General features: G+C 38.6%; 2 protein-coding genes across 4 annotated transcripts in view; one reads left to right on the top strand and one right to left on the bottom strand.

Moving 5' to 3' along the window:
* The first annotated feature begins 596 nt into the window (after positions 1-596).
* On the top strand, positions 597-19597 carry LOC310924329 (beta-galactosidase-1-like protein 2). Of its 2 annotated transcripts, none has more exons than XM_083886035.1 (19): positions 597-724; positions 3397-3582; positions 3761-3829; positions 5708-5803; positions 6452-6560; positions 7030-7122; positions 7312-7390; positions 7788-7852; positions 8156-8240; positions 11602-11745; positions 12232-12312; positions 13860-13966; positions 15611-15757; positions 16030-16101; positions 16347-16425; positions 16529-16616; positions 17568-17682; positions 17988-18104; positions 19073-19597. In XM_083886035.1, exons 2-19 carry the CDS (start codon positions 3419-3421, stop codon positions 19157-19159), a joined length of 1797 nt encoding a protein of 598 aa, XP_083742161.1. In that variant the 5' UTR covers positions 597-724; positions 3397-3418; the 3' UTR covers positions 19160-19597. The 2 variants fall into 2 exon arrangements, with proteins under 2 accessions (XP_083742161.1, XP_083742160.1); XM_083886034.1 differs by having other exon boundaries at positions 722-1087.
* A 1024-nt stretch (positions 19598-20621) lies between these two features.
* The window catches only part of b3gat1a (beta-1,3-glucuronyltransferase 1 (glucuronosyltransferase P) a), a 61238-nt gene continuing 58135 nt past the window's right edge, over positions 20622-23724 (bottom strand). For both annotated transcript variants that reach the window (XM_083886310.1, XM_083886311.1), the window contains one exon: positions 20622-23587. The gene's annotated coding sequence lies outside the window, so the exon portion shown is untranslated. The remainder of the gene's footprint in view (positions 23588-23724) is intronic.

Raw genomic sequence — 23724 nt, 5'->3', positions numbered from 1 at the left:
ACACGGTGGTCCAAAATGGCTCCTGAAATACGTTTAACAAAATGCTATGAGATTAAAACCAATAAAATGTCAAAATGTGTCATGTACCTGTATGAATTTGATGGCTGCTTTTAAACCGGCTGAGAAATGAGACTGACTTCCGCTGGCCATGAAGGATTTGGTGGATCCCTTGTTCTGCACCAGATGATGAATTTGTATTTAAATGTAAATGATATGCATAAGTTTAACAAACATTAGATTTTTAATGAAATACTTAACATTATAGATGTAATTCATTGGCAAAAGTTAGGGTGAGTTGCCACATTTTGTCAATGTTTGTGGTGAAGTATCTTCTATTCCTCTAATATCAAATGAAACATCAAAGAATATGACTGATGTTTCCCATATTTAAACAAATTAAACACATATAAAACTAAACAAACTAGCAAGTTCACTGTTGACACTACTACTAAACAAAACATTGTTAAGCTAGGTTGCAGCAGCAGGGCTTTGAGGGGGCGGGGGGACTTGGTGGGACGTTCGTTGGGAGCTAGTGGGCTGTACAATTTCACAGCGCCTGGGATCCTGAGATCGATCTTTTATTCCCGACAAAATGTCCACCATTGACCGCGTCTTTCGGTGAACCCACCCGCGGGCCCGCAGTCACGTACTATTGACACGGAGCTCACTGGACGCCAGTAACGGGCGTGCGCGCGCCCGCTGCCAACGTACACACTTCCGTAAAGTAGGTACATTGGCACCTGGCACCTGACAATAAAGTTTTGTAAGTGTGTTTTTTTTGTTCAACTCTTATTCCCGGAAGTACTACGAACCTCCTGACGTTATATCAACATGGGGTAGTTCAAGTTTTACTAATATCTAATCGGCAGACTCGTTTGACAGCACTAAGGAAAAGGAGCATTCGCCTTCACCAGTGTTTTATATATTTTTTATGACTTTACCCGTGAAAAAGAGGCTGCAGCGAAGAAGTGTCCGAGTAGCCAATGGCCATTTTCTCGCTGTGTTGTGCTCGTCTGTCCCGGAGGCGAAGAAACTTTCTTCTGTTTTGCATTGTTGTCGGGGCTGTATTTGTTTATCGTTTTACAAGGTAAGATGTTTACCAGCTTAATGTCAACACACAAACACACTGTTGTTTGAACTCGAATGTCTGGATGCATACGCCTCACACTGAACACTGGACATTAAACTCGTCCAGTGGTTTATCAGTGTTCTGCTTAATTCGCTGTGTGTGATTGTGTGTTTTTGCAGTTATCTCTATTGCAAAGAAACCGACCTAGTTACCCGTAAACTTTGAACTGCCCCATCTGCTGATTTTCATTCTGTTCATTATTCACTCACCATATCAGTCTTGCATACAGGGCTGACCAAAAAATCAACAACCTATAACAATAATTTATAATTATCAATATGCTATAAGTCTGTTTACGGTTGATATTATACTTGATAACCCCCTGAGATTAATCATCTCATAATCAAGGGGGTCTAACACATTGACAAAACTTGACAATTTCGTGTTACATCACATCAGGGACCATACTCTTTGACAGTTCTTATTTGCAATGGTGTTGGACAGGTTGGCAGATGAGGTCAGTCAGGAGTCAGTGTGGCTGATGGTCAGGATTAGAAATTAACATATAGTCAAACCACAGAGAAGGATCATGAATGTTGTGAATGAGGACTTTCAGACAGCTGGTGTAACATGAAAAGACTCAAGGGATAGGGCAAGATGTAGGCAGATTATCCGATGTGGCAACTCCTGCAGGAAGAAGCTGAAAGAAGAGGATGACAATAAGTGGTTACACCTGTACACCCACTTCAACTGCAGTACACTACATAGTACACCACATAAGTTGAAATGAGGACACTTATAATGATATATCTTATTTTCTTATGGTCTATACATGTGTGTTGCAATTTCAACTTTAGTGTCATGTATACTATATAAAGCTTCATATACACATATTCATAGCTTCAAACATAAATTATTTACATGAAAATAAATCAGCAGCATGAGTGCAACAAAAAGTTTAATATATATCAACATTCAACTACAAAAACCTCCACCACAAAACAACCACATACATTTTCAGAAAAAAAAACATTCTGTAATTTTCTGATATTATTCATAACAACTATTGATACTGACTGATAAAAATCTTTTTATACTGATCATGTTGCACGTTCTCCCTGTGAGTGTGTCGGTTTTTTTCACGTTCTCCCTGTGAGTGTGTCGGTTTTCTCCGCGTTCTCTGGTTTCCTCCCACAGTCCAAAGACATGCAATATGGGGATTAGGTAAATTGGACACTCTAAATTGACCCTAGATGTGAGTGTGAGACTGGATCATTGTTTGTCTCTATGTGGCCCTGTAAAGGACTGACGATCTGTCCAGGGTGTACCCCGCCTTATCACCCTATGTCAGCTGATATGGGCACAGCGACCCTCAGGTGGAGGATAAGCGATAGAAAATGGATGGATATACTGTATGTTGTTGGTTATATCATTCAGCCCCAAGTTCTTAATACATATTAGTCAATGTAGTGTTTGTGATGGTTTAGAATATAAGGTTTAAAACCCCAATTAACTTGTGTCTTCGACTTTCACTGAGTCGAGCTCAGATTACAGATTTTTTCACTTTTTATTGTGATAATGTTTTTAAGCCATACCGTCCCTGTGTTTCTATCCACTGGCGTTTAGTAAATATGAAGAGCTAGTTCACTGAGATGAACAGTAGGTTAAAGTTCAAGTCTGGGTTACCACAGAAGAAGAATATCTAGATGCAATTTGATGACTGAATTGAAGAGTGTCAATAGCTGTTCAATCATGGTTACTTTTTGTTGCTGCTTCCCTTTATTATTGTGGTAATATTTGCTTCTTTCTCTAAGTCTTCGAATGTTGCAGCAAAATACTGAAGTGAGAGTTTCAGTGGATGGTGGAGTGAAGTTTCATTCATGTGATATCTTAACATCATCTTCAAATGTGCATAAAAAACAGCCAAGAGTTCTATCAGTCAGTATGCTTATTTCTGGACATGGGCATGAAGAGCATAAACACAGGGTGATCTGTCACATTTAAGTTAACCAGAAGAAGTTTAAGTAGAAGAGGTTCCACACCCATCACTGGTCTGGGTGTGTTAGTATAAAGTGTACACCCGGTTGTGCCTGTTCTGTTTACTTTCAAATGCAGTGAGAGTGCATTACATGCATACTCAGCATAGCAGCATTTTTTTTTACCCTGCACAGATTAATCCGGAACATTTTGAGGTGCAGCTGGGCCTGATTGTTTTTGCTCAAGAGTAATATTTGTGTCTCACTAAAGAAAAGGTGTGTCCGGTGTCTTCACAGTCCTTAATTCAGTCACAAAAGTTAAGCCTGTTCTTTTTGTGTTTTGTTTCTCAGGAATCAGCCTGAAGTCAAAAGAATGAGCCGTTTGGAGGGTCTGAGGGCCAACTCCTCAGAGTTCACTTTGGAAGGGAAACCCTTCCGCATCCTGGGAGGCTCTATCCATTACTTCCGTGTCCCCAGAGCCTACTGGGAGGACCGGCTGCTGAAGCTGAAGGCCTGCGGCCTAAATACTCTCACAACGTAGGCTCCAACTTATTACCCAACTTCAGATTATTTATAAAGCAGCATAGTGGACAAAATTGTAATGAGACGGAATATAACATAATTTTTGTCAAACAATACAATACAATACAATAATACAAACATTTTTTTATTGTTCATTATTATTATTTTTTAATTGTATTTCCCTCTTTGTCAGGTATGTGCCATGGAACCTGCATGAGCCGCAGCGAGGCGTGTTTAACTTTGAGGATGAGCTGGATTTAGAGTAAGCAACAACAAACTCATGAGAATTTCTACTCTCACAAAGTCAATCAATTACATCCAGATCTCATCACTGGTACAGACAATTCAGTGTCACAACAATCTTGTGATCCCAAGAAATGATCCTGGTCACATCTGCCAAAGTTGAGAATCACTGAATTAGATGACCAGAGCCTGCAGTTTCACCTCTGTACCTCAATGAAGTAACACTATTAACACTTAAATTCAGCTGCTTTCATGCTACTCTGTGTGTGTATTTTTTTTGTATTTCTGTTTTTCTTATAACAAATGTATTATTGAAAACATTGCACTTTATACCCCCCTCTAGTTAACTATATTTAAAAGAGCAATTCAATCCAAATTGTACTTTCTAAGTAATTGTTTGCTAAAGCTTGCATTTGTGTACAGTATTTAGGCACAGTACGGAGTCAGCTTTACTAAGAGTGTTCAATGTCATCCTCCTGGCGGTTGACTGGAGACTGTGATTCTTTTTCCTGCTGGACCTAAATGCAGCGTTTGATACTGTGGACCAGAATATTTTAGTGTCACACTTGCAGCACCTAGTGGGCATTAGTGGTAGCGCTCTCAATTGGTTTAGAGCTCATCTTGAGTGAAAATCTATGTATGTACGCCTTGGTGACTCTAAGTCCCGCTCTGCTGCGCTGTCACATGGGGTTCCACAGGGTTAAATTTTAGGGCCCCTGCTCTTCTCCCTGTATCTGATTCCCCTGGGTTCCATCTTGAGAAAACATGGCATCTCGTGATTTTAAATTGGACCGGCAAATTGGTGCAACAGTTAAGTCCAGCTTCTTTCACCTCTGGCAGCTGGCATATATGAGGCCCTTTCTTTCACAAAAACACTTTGAAACAGTAATCCACACCTTTATTACATCTCGGCTGGATTACTTTAATGCTCTTTATCTTGGAGTCAGCCAGTCCTCCATCTCACGTCTCAGTTGGTCCAGTTGGACCCTTACAGATATGGACAGTTTTTGTCCCTTGTTTTTTTTAACCAGAAAGAGTCCCGATGTTATACTCACCCTTCAAAAAAGTTGTCTTTTTTAAAATTAACTCCTTGGCTGCCAGACATTTTCAGCGCAGAGAGCCCCATACTGCCAAGCGTTATACAGCATTTTGACAGATTTTCCAAGACCCACAAAACTGTGTGTTCTATGACTATGTAATCACCGAAACTACCAAAATCAGACGTCATTGGCAGTGAACAGTTGTATTTGAATTGACGTCTATAGATGTCATTGGCAGCCAATGAGTTAAAAACAAAAATGGAAACTCCCCCAAACCATCTTGGCTCATAGTTCCACTTTTTCAACAGTCACATTAAGTTGCCCCACCGTATCAAACATTAACATGCAGTTCTCACTCTCTGAATCTTAGTCATGTAAAAGGACAATTCTTTGTAAATGAATTTGGTAATGTTAATTTGCAATGTGAGCAGAAACTAGGAATGTAAGTGAAATGTACTCAAGGTGCAGTATTTCAGAAACATCACTATCTGGGAATTCAGAGGCTGTTGGAGAGCAGGTTAGCATCAGCAGATGGCACTGTTGCACTGCTCATATCCTGTTCTTTCCTCAGCATTTAATCAATTGATGCAAATGAGATGTTCTGGAATGTTTCTGATTTCTTTTTATCAGTGTTTGTTGAATTGATTGATTATGATGGCTTTGGTCCAATGTCATGTTTTGATTCCTGGCAACCAGTTTAGTGCAGTAAGGTAAGTCAATTTTGAAGTATTTAAATAGACAGATAATTGACATTTGCCTTGCACAGCATTTGGTATTGGTTTGGTTTATATTGGTTTAAATCTGCTGTAAATTGAATATACCCTAAGGAGAGCGTTTTGCACATGTCCCTCTCTCAGAGCCTATCTCCAACTTGCGGCCAGCATGGGCCTCTGGGTAATCCTTCGTCCAGGGCCCTACATCTGTGCTGAGTGGGACTTGGGGGGACTGCCCAGGTAAAACCATGATTTCATTTCACCTCTGCAGCTATTCTGTATTTGCCTCACAGCCACGGTAACATTATAAAGCTTAAATAGCCAGTGGTGTGCACAGTTAATTCTTTAAATTGTCTTGGAAATTAATTGTCAGGTCAGGTAATCTGTTAGTTGGTGATATTCCTGCTGCAGGCGAAATCCATTAAACTCTGAAAATAATTCATAGGCTAGTTATGTGATTTATTATTAAGTGTGTCGTCAATAATTTGGCCAGTTTTGTGAGATGAATGGCTACGTTCTGTACTTGCAGTTGTCCTGGTGAGTTTGGAGGTTTACATAAATTAGAGGTGACACAATTTAAGAGAACCGATTAAAGTTGTTTTTTTGTGTTTCACAGGTAATAGGAATTAAATATGACAGGCACATCTCCCTCAATTAATTAGTTATTTTTTTTCTTTAATCAAAATCGATTCAGACAGATAATGGGGGTTCATGTTAGAGGGAGAAAGACTGACTTTGGTTATTTCTGAAGTGATGCGTGATTCCCTCGCCATCAAATTTCATGATGTGATGTGATGTGTTTATTTTTGATGGTTAAAAATTAAGAATAAAGCTGGTTCAGAGCACTTACAGGATCATTTTAATGTTTTTTGTTGTGATTTTCCTCAGTTGGTTGCTACGTGATGAGCAAATGAAACTGAGAACAATGTACCCAGGATTCACTTATGCAGTCAACTCCTTTTTCGATCAACTCATAAAGAAAGTTGCCCCACACCAGGTACTGTAATCATAGCACTATTAAAGGGGAAAAACCCTAAAATGTAAATGCTGCATAAAAAGCAGTCTTTTTGATTTATCTTCTCATTTAAGACGTAAAATTACTTTGAGTGTTTGAAAGGCGCTTACAAACAAAATGTTAATTATTGTTGTATGCTCAACATGCTCAAAAGTTTTAATGCAGGTAAAAATTATATTCAATACCCACAAAGGTTAAACTATACTTATGATAAACAAAATTTTTCATGTATACAATGTTTTTGTTTCCACCTCCTCATATTTCATTAAGTAGCTGCTGCTGACCATGCTTTGCAAGAAAATGAACCATATGGATTTGGATTTTTCAAATTGGTTCCTCTCAGCCACATTTTTATATTTTCTGTCACTTAGTTAGAGGGTAAGCAAAATGTTCTGGAGCAAATACCAAGCCCTAATGTGTGTCCTCTGTCCACTGGCTAATTAATGTGCAGTACTCCAAAGGTGGCCCAATTATCGCAGTTCAAGTGGAGAATGAATATGGCGCTTATAATGCAGACAAAGAATACATGCCATTCATCAAAGAGGTAAGAAACTATTGTTAATTATTTTAATAACAACTGGTAGCACTTGGGTGAGCGAGAGAGCGGGGGCACAATTGCAACTATTGACCTTGTTCTCCCTGCTGTCCTCGGCCCTCTTCTCTCTCTTTTCTCCAAAATTCAACAATTATATGTCTTTTGTTTATTTGCCTCCATAATACCTTTTCCTACCAGGCATTATTGTCAAGGGGCATCACAGAACTTCTAATGACCTCTGACGGGGAAGGACTAAGTGCTGGACGAGTGAATGGAGGTATTGTCATCGACGCACAAGACACACACACAAAAAACACACACATTTGGTACAACAACATCTGAGCGAGGAGTGACCCAGTGTCAGGCAGCTGGAATTCAGAACCAGATCTTACACACAAAGGATCCTGTGTAGTGCAGAACCAGCCAGTTGTTTCTTTTTTAATGTACAATAACAATTGCATGAACATTGTTGTGTCAAAGGAAATTGTTCATTTCTCATTTTCATCTTCAATAGCACAAGTGATTCAGATGATTACAGTGATGATGTTTGTTCATGAATATACTGCTACAGTATATACACTGATGTGAATGATTTAAATGGCTTAAAATAATCATTTGGTTTGTGTAGTTTGTTTGTATTCTTTATTACATATTTTCTTTCTTTCTTATTGAAGTACTACAAACCATGAATTTCCAGAAACTGAACCTGGAAGGCATTAAGTATCTGGATGAAGCACAAGTGAGTCTTATTATGCCTTTCTTTTTTTTAATGTATGTTTTTGAATCAATCATTACTACTTTACAAATGTAATCAGACTGCGCTGGATCGACAATGCATCAGCAACCTTTACTCCTTCCAATAAATAGACTGTCCACATTCATGTATAGTCGAGTTCATCTTTAATCTTAAAGACGAAAATCCCAAGGTAATTGAAGAAAGAAATATAGAGGTCAGACATACATATATGTATATCTTGTGTTAAATGTGGTATGTGTTGCTTTCCAAAATTGTAGTAACACCAAACTATTACTTAACCCCCAGCCACAGAAGCCTAAAATGGTGATGGAGTACTGGTCTGGCTGGTTTGATCTCTGGGGAGACCTTCATCATGTGTATGCAGCTGATGGTAAGACTTTGATTTGATACAGACGAACAGGTTTTGTTTAGTGAGACATGTATGAATCCTGAATAAGAGTGAGTCTAGTGTTCACATGACGGTGAGACAGGAGTTCCCCTGATGGATTTTATGTTTAGGCCTAAAAGGCTTGTTTCTCTATACACGGGGTTGATGATTTGAGACCGGGGTTTGACAGATTTAGTGCTGTAAGCCAATACAGCATTTCTACAGGAAAAACAGATTGTCTTAAAGAGTTAACTTTTCCACAAAAATCGTCTCCGTGCCAAGGTAAGACAGGAGAACAACATAGATACATTATTTGTGGTGTGTGTGTAAATAGTCTTGAACTTGAACTGCCTGGTTTTTGTGTCTTTGTCAGAGATTGATATACTTTTCATGCATGGTGGGTCCAAAGCCAAGTATCACGCTGGCTTTGCTTTGTCTCTGGGCCATATTTGATGTTCAAAGGCCAGATTTTCAAACGCTTCCTTGTACAGGAGTGTTCAAAAGTTGTGCTCCACTGCACCAAATTCAGGTGTGAGGTGTTGCACTTTGCAAGAGTCACATTCATCTCACCCACTTGACACACACACACACACACGTGCTGCTCACATGCTCCCATCTGCTACACCCACATGCACACACACATAGTATACACTTCGTGATTGCTCTGCCCTCTGCTGTATAAGATGTCGTTCCAGTGATGAGCCTCCTCATTAGTTCTCTTTGCTTATGCTGCAGTGTCTTATGCTGTCACGGGCTGCAGTATCTACCTGCAGCAGAGCATACGTTATAGCAAAGAAAGAATCAACTCTGTAGAATGAACTCTTTGTTCTCCTCATAATTCAATGTGTGTATCCTTAAGGGTTCAAAATGAAATTCAACAAATTTTCTTGGTTTTGACATTGTCCACATCCATTATTTTCTTTGCTAGCAGTCTTGTTCTTCCCTACTTTTGTTGTGGCATTACTAAATGTTTTTATGGTTTTTATGCTGGCATTTATGGTTATATAATCAATATAATCTAAAATAGAAGAAACATCCTTTGTATTTTGAGTATATTAATATAAAATTGAAGATCTATGGTCCTAAGCTACTTTCAGATGTGCACTGACGTTTGGACATTGTTCAGAGGTTGTCTGGAGGAGCTGTATGTGTGAACACAAATGTCTGCCGAAGTTGCTCCGGACATTCTCCGGAGATTCTACTGGCAGCTAATTTATTGCTGCGCTAAACCACGGGGGAATGAATAGGCAAGTGTCCTGCTGCCTCCTGCATACTCAGAAGATTCTCCTGCTGTTGGGATGCAACAATCTCCTGCTGCATGTATCATGTATAAAATATTATACTTAATGACTTTTTGTCCTTTTCCTCTCCATTTGCAGTCATGTGCATGTCCTGACAAAATCATTGTTCAATAGTGTTAACCGTTTTAAAATACACGTTTTCTTTATGAGTTTGTTTTGTTTAACAATCACAATCCAAATGCACTTTATTGCATATGAACAGAGGAGAATGGCTAATGTTTTTTTCCATTTTATTTTATCAGAGAATCTGTAACTTCATGTAAAATAGCCATTGGTTGAATCTTATGTGACCAGATGTGATAGATATGTGGTCACAGGGTTAGGGTCACGATATACAATATAGCACATGTTACAGGTTACATGGATCCAGACAGGATCCTACACACCACGGTCCACATGCGCTATCCATTAGGGTAGTATTTTTAATATAGAGTCACAACATAAATGATAGTACCTGTTTCACAATAGTGAAATTAATTGCAGTACCACTCTCCCTGCCATCTTCATCTTGAAGTGCTCTCACATACCTCATTTCAGGGCCTGACGCCTCATTTGTACTCTGCCGTACCGACCAGCCTTACAAATTATCATCATCACAACATCGGTGCCACTGATTTATTTCCTCCCCATTGAGAAAAGGAATAACAGAGAACCCCCATCACCATGCAGAAAATATCACAGCTATAAACTGAGCATTTGAAATATTCAGAGCAGATTCATGTCCTTGACAGTTCAGTGGTCTGCTGACTGCAACACGCCCAGTAGTCGGTCACAGCACAGTGCCACCACTGTGAAACCAACCGAGTCTGACTCTTGTCATTCACCCTGCTCAATTATCATGCACCAAGGCTCATGCCCTTGTATCAAATAATTAAAGTCAGTCCAGTTTGTCTGCTTGAATCCAATTTGAATTCCTAATTATTTGCTCTGCCATGTTCACTGCAAAATACAGGTGGTTAATTTGTGTAAGGTGGTGAGCTTTTTTTTGTAGATGAAAGTAATGAATTATGGTAACCTGTAATCAGAAGTATGGCTGAGGTCCATTCCTGTTTTAATTGAAATGGAAATGGGGGTAATAGGATTATTGAAACAGTGGCTCTGGATTGTTAAAGCTGAAATCAAAGGTTTTTTTTTTGACCCATGTTACTTGTGGCTGCTTGTGTTAAGCTTTGTATTCTTTATGTTCACCTTTTGTTATTAAGTAATTAGGTTTATTCTGTATACATTGATGGTGTTCTATAGAACCTTTATTACATACAGAAAATAGTGTATAATATGTTAAATATCAAGGTTGCTATTGTATCTGCCACCAAATGTGGTTACTTGCTGGAGAGCAATGGTACTCGTGTCACTTGCCTAGAGCTTCAGCATCATTGGATTTACAAGATAAGAGGTAATAATGTGCCACTGAGCAGCTCTGCATTGTTATCCTCTTGTGCTGATCCGAGGGCAGACTGGATGCTTCAGCAACTCCGTGTGACAAGGTGGTTAGTGACATAGCTGTTAAGCATGGAAACTTCATTTGAAGAAAAGAAAAAATACATTGAAGCAAAATAAGCCTGTTGTTGGTTTCAACTGCTTGCAGCACTTGAGGAGAATATCAATTAAGTTGTACATTGTTTAGTTGAGTTTGTAATGTTTCTTCTCTACAAAACAGCTGTAAATGCTAAAAAAAAAAGTCTGGGTGAAAAAACAAGAAAGGTAATTGAGGTGTATATATAAAAAAAGACTATACTGATCATTTTCTTGATGATTGTTTTTTACTCCAAAGAAACCAGTTGAGTGTGGTTTTAAGGGCAGATCACAACACATGTCAAGTGGCTGAACATTTTACAAATATGAGCTAAAACATTTAAAGCAATTACGTGTTGCATCTCTATCCGCACAATAGTTAATATGATTAAAGATCATTCTTTTGTTATATTGCTGTGGGACATTGGAACATTTGTATTGTTGTATTGTACAGTCCTGACACTGTTTGCTCTATAGTGATGGAGACATTACATTTTCAAACTTTTACATTTGATTTTTGATTTTTTGTTTTTGTCACTTTTTTTTGACAGACATGATAAAAGTGGTCTCAGAAATCCTTAAACTGGACATGTCTATCAATCTCTACATGTTCCATGGAGGGACAAATTTTGGCTTCATGAATGGGGCATTTTCTATTGGACTACCAGCGCCTAAAGCTATGGTCACAAGCTACGGTACGTGTGAATAATCTGCTTTCGATCAGAGATCTGTAAAAATGTATTGTCCCCTTTAGAAACATAGGATAGGGGAAATGAAAACATGATAAGGATAGCTTTAATATTTGATGAGGTGCCATCTGTACACGCTGCCTATGACCTTCAAGGGCCTGGACATCCGAATATGCAGTGCATTCTAATTAATTAATTACCCAATAAAATTCAAAGGAAATGTTAATTTCATTTTATATCCTCCTTGAGGGTATTTTGCATTGCAATGTCCTCATTTCTCAGGTAAGAGGATCATTCTTGAAAGTGCTCTACAGTAGGGAAAGCCACCTCTGACCTTCAGCTTGTGTTTACTCTGCCGAATGCATTTTACCCCTTTGGGTTATCATTTTCCACCAAGATAACCCAAAATGTGTTTCGGGCAGCAGCTGTCTCAAGATGTTTGATAGGGGAGCATGCCAGTGAAAGCATCTGCCACGGCATATTATCTTTCAGATTACGATGCTCCATTATCCGAGACTGGGGATTACACCAAAAAGTACCATCGTCTGAGGAAGTTATTCAGCCAGTTTCACAGTGAGTATTGTATGTTGTTTTTGAGACAACTGTCTCTCTTTCTCTCCTTTTCCTTTCATCCCCCCACTTATGTTAATTCTCCTTGTAGAACCTGTTCTCCGTTTGGCTAAATCAGGATAACCTTGCATATGAGATTATAAGCATGGGTTTGATATTCACTGTCTGATATTTTGCCCAAGTCAAACGCCCTCAATCTCAGCCCACACTGAGCTTCATATTTATTGCTTATTTCAATGTTCGCTATTTAAAAAAAATTAAAATAAAAAAAACAACAACACACACACTGTTGTAGTTATGTTTCTATCATGACTAACCCCATTCTAAATGATAAACAGTCCAGCACCGTGGTGTTTGAAGGTGCTTTGAAAGTCAGCCTTTGTTTCAGTCATCCTGATGTATTGTAGTCTGCTGAACAATGCGCAGTGGCCTGGATATAAGAGTCAGACTAAGGAGGCGTTGCGTTCCTTAGCAGCCATAAACACATGACCCAGTTTGTTAATTAAATCAGCTTGATATTTCGTTATTGTTTGCTTGTAAAATAATGTCAAACTCTTTGCCCTGGGGTGTTGTTTTTGCACACTTTCGCATTGCTGATCTGTCAAAGGTCTAACACTATTATTTACAGCACTGGCTGTTGGGGTTTTCTTATTATTTCAAACCCTTTCAAAACTGTGTGTAATATTGAAATATTGAGCAAGCTGGCACGCACCTTAATTCTGTGTATATTATGCATATACCAGTTTATGTATAATATGGTTCAAGAATATTAAAACTTGAAGTTATCAGCCAACTGTTGTTGGCTGAAACTATGTTTCTTTTTCCCTGCAGCACATCATCTCTGCATCATCTGTAAATAATTATGTGCATCATTTGAGACAATATTCTTTGGAAAATAAAACAATATTACTGTATAACTGCAACATTTTCCTTATGTTTTACATACACATTATACTAATATATAATATAATATAATATAATACATGATATACAGTATCAGCCTGGTACACATCAGCACTCACTGATGTGTACCAGAGACCGTTTCGAGAAAAGGTGTTTGCATTTTCCTCGAAGCTTCTATTTAAGTGATCCAGCTGTTGGCACTTGGTGAAAGGGAAAGTCTGTCAGCATTTCCAGAGCGACCACTGGTGTCTCTGCATGCTTTAACTGCTTTAACACCTTTAAAGGCAGTTAGAGGACTTTGGCAAACACTGGTAACTGTTGTAAAGAGACTAAAGGATGCTGCTGTGGAGGATAAATGGCCCATCCAAGGAGCCTTAAAAGCTTTTACCAAGGGAAAGGTTGTTTTTATGATGGGTATTAAGTCATACACAAAGTGGAAAATATGATGTTTTTCAGATTCAAGTCGTTCAAGTAAACATCATTACACACTGTCAAGTAATAGGTGTTTGGTGTTTTTTCTTGAAATATGTAATATTATTTTAGGTACATGTGACAGGTTAGTTCTGGGTAAGCGAAAGTTAAAGAAAATGAACACAAATTAACATGCAGACAGAAAAACTAAAAAATGTTCCATGTTATTTTTTCAGCTCAGCCTCTTCCTGCACTGCCCCCTCACAGTGACAGGAAAGCGTACCAGTCAGTTCTCACTCAACGACACCTGTCTCTGTATGACAGTCTGCAATTCACTGACAAGGTAAGATACAGATGCACATATAGTGTCAAAATTCAACAGGGCTATGAGGTTGCTCAGACAAATCAGTAATTCACAAAAAACCTAAAGCAGACCTAGAACGCAAGTTCCAATTAACACTGTTTTTTTGGTGTGTATCTGCGTCATTACCTTGTTTATGAAGCCCTAAGGGTTCGAAACAAACGGTTCAGCCACTGCTGAGAACACTGTGATGTATTGTAATCTCGGGCTCAGCGAGATTTCTGAAAAAAAGTCTGGTTAAGTTCTCCTGAACAGCGGATCCTCCTGCTCCGGGCACTAGTCCGGGCACATCCGGTTGCGTACATTGTACCGCAGGAGAAGAAGAACGTCAGTTGTGGAGGTGTTTCGTTTGCGACAGTATATTCTGTTAGCAATTGGCAGGTTTTTGACCATAAAAACAAGTTACAAGTTACATAACTCACATATAATATATGTGAGTTATATGTTATGTATTATATATATGTATATATTATGTGTGATAGGACCACTCTATGGGAGCTTGAATACATATATATACAAGTCATATGGAAAATCTCATCAAATTAACTCAAAATAAATAAAATTACATGAAAGTGTAATTGTAGCTGTGATTCCCCATAGACGTCCCTGCGCATTTCCATGTACGCTGAGAGTTGTGTCCATGTCCGTGTCAAATATTCATGCCTGCAGTTGCATTCATATTGAAATGAGTACCTACATTAATCTGGCATTTCAAACATGCAAAGCAAAAACCACATTATTTTCAATTCCAAAATGCCCTGAGCATTAGCAGTCAATGTGTGTGGTCTACACAGTCACACATTTTTGGCTGAATGCGGAGTATCGACATAGGGGTCTGCACATACTGTTACTGACATAGGTGGACGAAATAATTCACATGATGCGGACATAGTGAATTGACCAAGTTTAGTAGCTATTACAATGTTTTTGCTGCTTCACTAGTGATGTATTTCATCAGTAGCATGGTTACAATAACACAGATAATTACTGTACTCACTATACCTGTTGACAAGAATCTCTCTACTGCCATTAATTTGTAGACTAGTTTGTAATTAATACTCCTCTCCACACTGTACTAGTGACCTGCTCAACGACCAGCAGTTATCAGTTATTTACAACCTCAATATTTAGTGGAAAACTGTTAGTTAATGTCCACATGCTCACCATAAACCACACCATTTTCATTGTGCTCTCATGTCTGTGTCTGGTGTTTGCCTTCAACATTAATTATTATTATACTATTCATTGCCAAAGTTTGCAGAGTTAGATTAGTCTTGGTCAGCCATACACGCTTGTTTGAAAAGTGCATTTTATCTTCAGTCGCTTCAAAGAGACTAAAGTGTGATGTCTGAGTGGTTAATTGTGTCATAGCAGCAAGTGTGTATTGTCGAGAAAAGTGCATAATGCTCCCCCCAAGGGTATGCACAAACAGTAATACTGGTTTGTGGATAAAGCCAGTCTGTCAGGAAGAGACTGTTTGGCAGAAATCACAGAACTTCTCTTTAAATACAGCAAACTTTCACAAAACATCCCTACAGACATTTCAGCTACACAGTCTTTGAAAACGGTCCTGTTTTCAGAGGTAAATTGTATGAATAATGTCTCTCTTCTTTTGCATGTTTTTAGCCTTTTCATTCAGAGACGCCGGTAAACATGGAGAATCTGCCCGTCAACAACGATAATGGACAGTCATATGGCTACACATTGTATGAGACCAACATCAACAGTGGAGGAGTGCTTAAATCAAATAACAACATTAGAGACAGAGCATTGGTGAGGATGTGAAGACACAGACGTACTGCTTCCACAGCCACTTTACACTTTTCTTTGTGTGAACGTTTGCACTCAGAAAGCTGTAATCTGCTTGTTAAAAATGACACCCCTGTACTTGTGGAAGACAATTAACAAGCTCAGACTGTCACTAAGTTACTCTGGTATTATCGTCAAAGTTATAAGACAATGCAGTTCTCAAAAGTTGAAGTTTGCAATATTTCTTACGTGGCTCAATTCAGTTTCTCAACATTTAATTTTCCTCTTACTTCCAGGTGTTTGTGGACAAACATTTTGTTGGCGTTCTGGATTATAAAACACAAGAGCTAGCAGTCTCTGATGGGGAGGTATAGCATTTGTGTGAAGTTCCTGTGTTTTTCGTTCTGCTTTTTTTTTTTGTAATATTCAACAAAATGCCTCACAGTGCAGAATGACAACAGCCTTGATCACTTATTTAAATTGGACAACATGAAGGTTATTCAGTTGAAGTATTCAACTTTCTCAACAGATTTTATTTATTTAATTTTTTCCATTTATTGTAATGCTGAATCCGAGTCCTGCCTCTCATGTTTAATATGTTTTGCCACTAAAGGGACAAAGAACTTTAAGTTTACTGGTGGAGAACTGTGGAAGAGTGAATTATGGGAAAACCCTGGATGAGCAGCGCAAAGGTATGAAATGGTTCCACAAACTGATGACTTTGAAATATTTTAGTGAAACTCATTGTCATAATATTTATGAAAAAGCTGAAACCAGAGTTTACTTACTTTTCAGGTTTGGTTGGAGATATCGATTTAAACAAGCAGCTCCTTCGAGACTTCACTATTTACAGTCTGGACATGAATCCAGGCTTTATTAACAGGTTTGTGACGTCATGATGCATTTGTGTTAATCTGTCATTGGACCAGCTTGCCTCTGCTTCAGGCCATTTATCACCCTGAATGATGGCCAAAATTTGGAAACAGCCTTCCAATGCGGTGTCACTTGATGGACATCTTGAATTATTAGCAGTACAGTGGGTAGATTACCCAGTGTGAGACATTTTACAAAGAACATTTTACCTTTCTAAACACAATACAACACCACATGAAAACGGGAGGTATTTCAGCTAGCAACAGGCATCTGGCAGTATGAATGTTAAGACTTCAAAGCAATGAAGTCCTTAATAAGCCACTTTCAGGAGCTGAAAGAGCCACTTGATGTTGACAAAATGTGTTGGTCTCAAGAAAGAAAGATGTATTCATTGTAGCCACATACCAGGGTCATGCCAAACGCACTGCATATTCATTATACATAGACTTCTCTGTAATGGAACAGGACGGTGATTATAGCTCATATACAGTATGCAACTTATATATATATTGGTCTGATGGTACATGTCAATCTCACTGGGCTTGTATAATATATTGTATTGTGTTTAGAATTAAATGTGCAGTTGTAAATCCAGAAATACAACATTTTCCATCCAGTTTCATGTCTCTCCCTATTTACTGAAAATTGGCACTTTACCTCAGCAACATCCTAGAAATGTTGGGGCCTGGAGACTCCTATATCATGGCAACCTTTTGGATTTACTTTGAGGCACAAGGCAGCCTGTAGCCAAAATATAGACAGATGATCTCAAATATTACCACCTCCCATGTCCAAACTTGACATTGACATTTACTGCCAGCAGATAATACTGTAGAAATGACATGAAATACTGACAAATGGACCCCCTAAAAGCCAAGGGCAATTTTTGCATTAATTTTGTATAATTTTGAATGGTGGATTATGTCAAGTTTGGACTTTGTAATTGTATTCACCTTTGCAGACTGGAGAAGTCAGACCACTGGAAGTATGATCGTAAGCAGTTCCCTGTTCCGGGGTTTTTCCAGGCCAAATTCTATGTGAATAGCTTTCCTAAAGACACATTCATCAAACTCCCGGTAAGCTGAACAGCTAGTGGAGCGTCAAATCTTACACATTTTACTATTCCTTATAATGTATAATCAATATATATTTTGAGTGATGTTTTTTGTTTTTAAAATTTGAAATTAAAGATAAAAAGAGATGGCAGATAACAGAATTGAACAGTATTTATTGCAGTCGCATGTGATGCACGTTGATTTTAATTGAATTAGTCAAATGCTTCTTGACTGCTTATTTCCCATCAGTGCTTGTTGTGGAGAAGCAAAAGTTGGACTTTGAGGTCATTAACATATACTGTATTTAACATTGGTCATGCTTACAGGGATGGACTAAGGGCGTCATCTTCATCAACGGCAAGAACCTTGGACGTTACTGGTCCATCGGTCCACAGCAAACACTCTATGTACCAGGACCCTGGCTTCACAGGGGGGACAACCAGGTACCTCTGCCTTACCTTAACCTGCAGAGATAACCATCCGAGGGATACTTGCATCGACCACTGTAGCATGTTAACGTTGATGACGATCCAATCCCCATAGGTCATTCCCTATGGGGATTTTTTGCATAGTATATCATGCATATACTATATGTTCCGATGTACAGAATAAACCAAACTGTCCTGGCCAAAATTATTAAACATTTGAATCACCATGTAAAATGGTTGCTACAAATGAATGAAATCACTTGCAACTAGCTGTGAATTTCATTAGAGGCGAATAGAGTTGAATAAATCTGAAGTGATTTGTTTTATGCTCCTCAGATTGGAGTATGCCTGAAAACACAAAGAGGCACAAGTGAAATGTTTCGGGAGTGAATTCTACTGCTCAAAAATTCTGGTTGTTCAGCATTTCTGGTGGTATAAATGTATCTTGCGCCTGCCTGCCCCGGTGCTGTGAGTGTATACACAAATGCTGCCTCAGTCAGGTCTGATGCTACTGCTTGACAGCCTGATGACAAAAAGATAGGTTTTGCCTCTAAATATTGAGTGAGCATTGTTTTACAATAAAACAATCACCTCACCTGTCACTATTAAATAAGCCAATTACGGTATTGTTAATTTTTCACCTGACTTAGTAATATAGAGGGGAAATATTTATGTCACAGCTGCAATGTGTTTTTTGTTTTTCTTGTCCACTAACACAGACAAATCACTGGTCAACAGTTTCAATATCATGGCAACTGACATTCATCACCCCACACAGCCTTAGCGTTGATGTTTTTGACCTATGCAACACTTTTTGAAAAATGGCCTGAAGCTACACCTACTGTATTTCTGCAGTTGTTGCCTTTTCTAACATTTCTCTGTGCATATATTGACTTTAGTGCTCATCAACCCACTCTCTCTCTCTCGTTCCATGACCTTGCTAAAGTGGTGTTATTTATATATTTTCTTTGCCATCATTGCAGGTCATAGTGTTTGAGGAGCAGGAAACCGATGGTAGGATCCACTTCACCACCACCCCTGACTATGGCATGGCTGTTGATGTCAAGTAAGAACAGGAGAACAAATGGAAGGGGGAAAGGGGAGAGGAGGAGGATGGAAGTGTAACTGTCAAGGACAGGACTGAGGACGACAGCCGTAAGTTTCGTCTACCGGGTGACACCCAGCAGAGACCAGCAGCACTTCAAAGTAATGCATCAGTAAACATGACATTTTGTGTCAACAGAAGATGCTGACACAGCCACATAATCAGTTTCCTCACATCAATCTCTCAGTTAGAGACTGTATTGGTGACATTCTCTTGAATCCTTTTTATTCAGTTTCACAACAATGTAATTAAACGTCCACATATACGCTGCATAATTGGTGACCGAGGGAGTATGACGGGGGAATTAGCGTGATCTGAATAAAGTGTTACAAACTCCCCTCCTCGAGCATCACATCTCTTCATTTATGCATCGCATCCATGTTAAAAAGAATATGTAAATAAAGCCTGGTTTGACCCGTGTCAGCTGCAAGCCCAAGGATCCCTGAGAGCTTTTATTTACCCTGCATACTGAGAGCTCTCACACAGAGAGCTATATCTTAAGCAAGCTGTTTTTGAAGATCTTTTTTTTTTCTTAAACTCATCTGTCATACTAACCGGCCTGGATGCTGTCACACTCATTTTCTTTGAAGACTGATGCAACACTGAAGCTGTGCTGTCGCATTTCAGAAGTAGTCACTTTAAGTTAATGACTTTGTACTGTATGTGTGGGTAATCTACAAATTGATAGGTTGTCAGCTCGGCGTCCTGGAGTGTGTTGCACCAGCTGTTTGAAGCAATTCAGAGTCGGCCTGTAATTGTTTGCTCGGTGAAGATTAAACGTTGCTGAAGTAAACTAGTTCCCATCATATACAATAGGTTTTCATCCAGTGTGTAACATTTAGGGCGGTTTTTGTGGCAGATATTGAATATACAACACGTAAGTATGTTGCTATAGATTTATACACACTTTACATGCACAGCCTTTTATTTTATGCACTTAAAGAACAGGCTGTGCTCTATGGAGACTTCCATGTTGTGCTGTTATGTTTGTAGAGCTGCCTAAATGAAAAAAAAAAACAATCAGAGCATACATTTCATGCCTTGGAACACAACCTTTCTATGCAAACGAAGAAGAGAAAGATCCTTTCTGGTGTGTAAAGGTCACTGTTGTTTACTGTCGTGCTTGGGTAAAGGCAAGGATGAGTAGATGAGTACTCGGTTTGTTCACACTCTGCAGTCTCACCATTAGATGTCACTAATTCCTTTAACTAAGCGTTGAATCACAGGCGACTAATGCACATCCTAACACACTGAACAGAAAACTCTTGACCACATGGTTTTTTTTCCTCAATTGTTTATTTTTCTTGATTCAACTAACATCTTTCTCTGAGACAGAAATGCTGTGGCAAATAAACAACCTTAACAGTCACATGCATAAAATGTGAATCACATGAGGCTGGAGGGTGACGGTGGGGGATAAGAGAAGGAAAAGAGAAGACGTGTGTGTGTGTGTGTGTGTGTGTGTTAAGTCTATTGTGCCTTAGAGAGAAGCCCTCAGAGGGTAATGATAATTAACATAAATTCAAAGCTGGATATGATGTACTGCTGTAGTGGATGTTTGGTACATTTATTTGTGAACATTGGATATTGCTTGATATAGAATTGATATTCACGCTCTAGTAAATGCTGCTTTTGGGACACAGAACGTGTCATCACAGATTCAGATTTAACCAATCCAAACATGTTCTGTAATTGACACACTGTTTGTTTGTCTGCATCACCAAAGTAGGCATTAGATGAGAGCAGGAATTTAGATGACCTGGAAATGCACTGCAACATCCATGGGGGGAGAAGTGTGTGGAGCTTTTTTAAAAAGAACACATTCACTTTAAGATGTTTACACACTATTTTCCATTGTAAATCCCAACTCAAATTTGTTTCAGTGAAAAAACAATTTAGGTGAATTCATTATTCATATATATTAAAAGCAGATCTTTTGAAGCAGAACTTGGATTACAGCAGTGCTATGACTGTATGTGTGTGTGTGTATCTGCCTGTTGCTATAAACACTAACCTTTTATCGATCTTTATGATAATCCGTTTGTACAGTATAACGTGTGCACAGGCTGAGAGCAGTTTTTTCGATTTTAGGAATTGCACGTCCACCCTTGAAATAAATACATAAATATATTAAATTTAAGTTTCTATAAATAAAGAGAGACATGTCGAAGAAGAGAATAAGTCCAAAGTTGATCTGTGATCTCTCTGGCCAAACCTTGTGCAGTGTAATAATAGACGGTGAGTGAGAACAGCCAGCTTGACTAGAGATAAAATATACATTGTCTGAGTGTGTGTGTGTATTATCATAGGCTTTTAATGTCTTTGTCAGTTTTCATACTGCGGCAGGGTGTGTTGAAGGTATGCGGGGGACTAGAGATTTGGAACTAGTACATAGGCTCACTGTTGAATTATCTCCAGTTTCTTCTGCCAGGCAATGTTAGATAAGAGCCACCTTGTGTATTGCACTAGATGAATGATTTATCAAGTCGAGAAGAGATTCTATTATGCGGTGCAGAATATCTTTGTTGCAGCGTTTAGGTGCATCGTAGCCACCGGTGTCTCCTGTTGGAGCTGCAGTTGAGTCCCAGTTTGTGTAAAACAAAGGGATGCTATTATGAGAATAACCCAGAAAATCCCAGTCCATGATACTGAACATGATGTAGCTACTACATCATTAACAAAGAAAATCTGATTCATACTTGAATTGTGCTTTTCTTTAGCCTGCTGTTACCTCAGAGCTGCATGTATTGTCCCCAATTTATTATGTTAACACTAATTCTATGGGCCATTCATACAGTATTTAAATCTATTATTGATTACTCACTCCAGCTTTTGAAAGCTGATACGAATGGTCAGCAGATGTAGCCCGAGAGTCTAAATCTTTGATTTTAAGTGTATTATTTCAGAGACGAGAGGGACTGACATATTATGTATGTACAAAATAAATGTTGGGCTCAGATGCTGCACCATCTTGCACACGATTATTCCTGCACAGAGCTGACCCTTGTTAACCTGTGGCTCTTGTGCATGCAGTAAATGAGCGTGCATAGACGAGGGGAAATGTTCACTCACGAACTGTATCCCCACAATGTCAGAGTATTAGAAGCTAACATGAAGAATAGGTCAGTGTTCGTGAGCCTCTCGTGTTGCTGATGTTCTCGGTTTTCCTTTATGACTTTGTTTTACCGAATGAAAGTGGTAATGTGCTATTACTCTTTCCATGCTTTGAACCGACAGTGAACCTGTGCACAGTGTATATAATTGTGAGGAATTCACCAGTGAGAGAATAGGGACAGGTTTTTTTTGTTGTAACATATAAAGACATCACAATGGTTTGGTCGAAAATTGTCATTACTCCTCTGATCGTTCTCTTTTTAAATTACTATTTACACGTTTGTTGCTACAAAAGTACGATGATGCACTGGCCATTGTTAGTTTAAAAAAATGACGATGTTTATCTTATTTTCCACATGTTTTTGTCCAAATAAATGTGTAGTTCTATCGCTAATAGTCTATATGCCCAGTGAAATGTGTTTTTGTCTGTAAATGTATGACGTTATGTCTGAATATACATGCATGTTTAAATTTAAGATTTTAATTGCGGGAAAATACTTTCCAATTCCAATAATTTAACCAATAATGGCCATAGTCCATCAAAGCACAGGCAGTTGTGTGTTTTATTTTTGCTGAGAGGATTTTGTTGTTTCATATGTACGTTTGTCTCTCTCCATGTGTACAGGTGGCTTAAATGCATGGGTTGATGATGACACTACCAAATGAGCGATGATAAAACCAAGAGGAAATGTACGTAAAAGTCAGTAGTATTGAACTAACAAGTAAGTCAAGTGCTTGCAAAAGACCCAGTCCCATTAAGTTAAATAAAAGCAAACATTTAATAGTTATCAAAAGAACATTCTTTCCTTTCCCCGTTATTTTTTTTAAAATCCAGACTTATGTAGGCCATGTCCTAACATTGAAGATGAATTTCTCTTCTGTACCATGAGCAGAGCCAAACAAAATCTGTTTAATTTCCTTAGTTTTTTTCTTTTTTAACCTGCTTGTTTGGTGAAATCCGCTGGTTGTTTGTCGTTCATGTTGTGCTGTCTCTTTTGTTGGTTGTCTTCAGCCTAAGATGCAGGTCATGACCATCAGCACAGACTCCCTATAAATGGCGTCCATTATGTCCTCTGCACCTTAGTCCTGACATAGAAACCCCGCCACCTCTTACTTATCTGTGCTTTAGTATGATACATATATATATTCATTGTAGAGGATTAAATCCCCCATAAAAGGCCCCCACTTCCTTTTTACTCTTGGTGATTAAGACATGAGCACTGGTTGCACATCACGAGACTCTGGCATTTTCTTTCTCTGCAAATCCAAAGCTCACCACCTGCAACAGAGAGAGTTAACAAATTCTAAGAAACTGTTCCAAGCCTTCATTTCTGCTGAATCACTTCATTTAATTGCTGGCATTTAAATAACTGCAGCAAAAGAAGGTATTACAAACACATTCGAATATAAATATTT

The sequence above is a fragment of the Microchirus variegatus genome (assembly GCF_963457635.1).
Source record: "Microchirus variegatus genome assembly, chromosome: 3".
NCBI classification, from domain to species: Eukaryota; Metazoa; Chordata; class Actinopteri; order Pleuronectiformes; family Soleidae; genus Microchirus; species Microchirus variegatus.
The sequence above is the reverse complement of the archived record's forward strand: the minus strand, read 5'-3'. Positions and strand labels throughout refer to the sequence as shown.

Bases quoted from the DNA above. Each gene is read 5' to 3' on its own strand.
- LOC310924329 (XM_083886034.1), top strand. From the start codon at position 984: ATGGCCATTTTCTCGCTGTGTTGTGCTCGTCTGTCCCGGAGGCGAAGA. The intron at 12,313-13,859 runs GTGAGTATTGTA...TTATTTTTTCAG, and splicing joins GTTATTCAGCCAGTTTCACA to CTCAGCCTCTTCCTGCACTG. The intron at 15,758-16,029 runs GTGAGGATGTGA...TCTTACTTCCAG, and splicing joins ACATTAGAGACAGAGCATTG to GTGTTTGTGGACAAACATTT.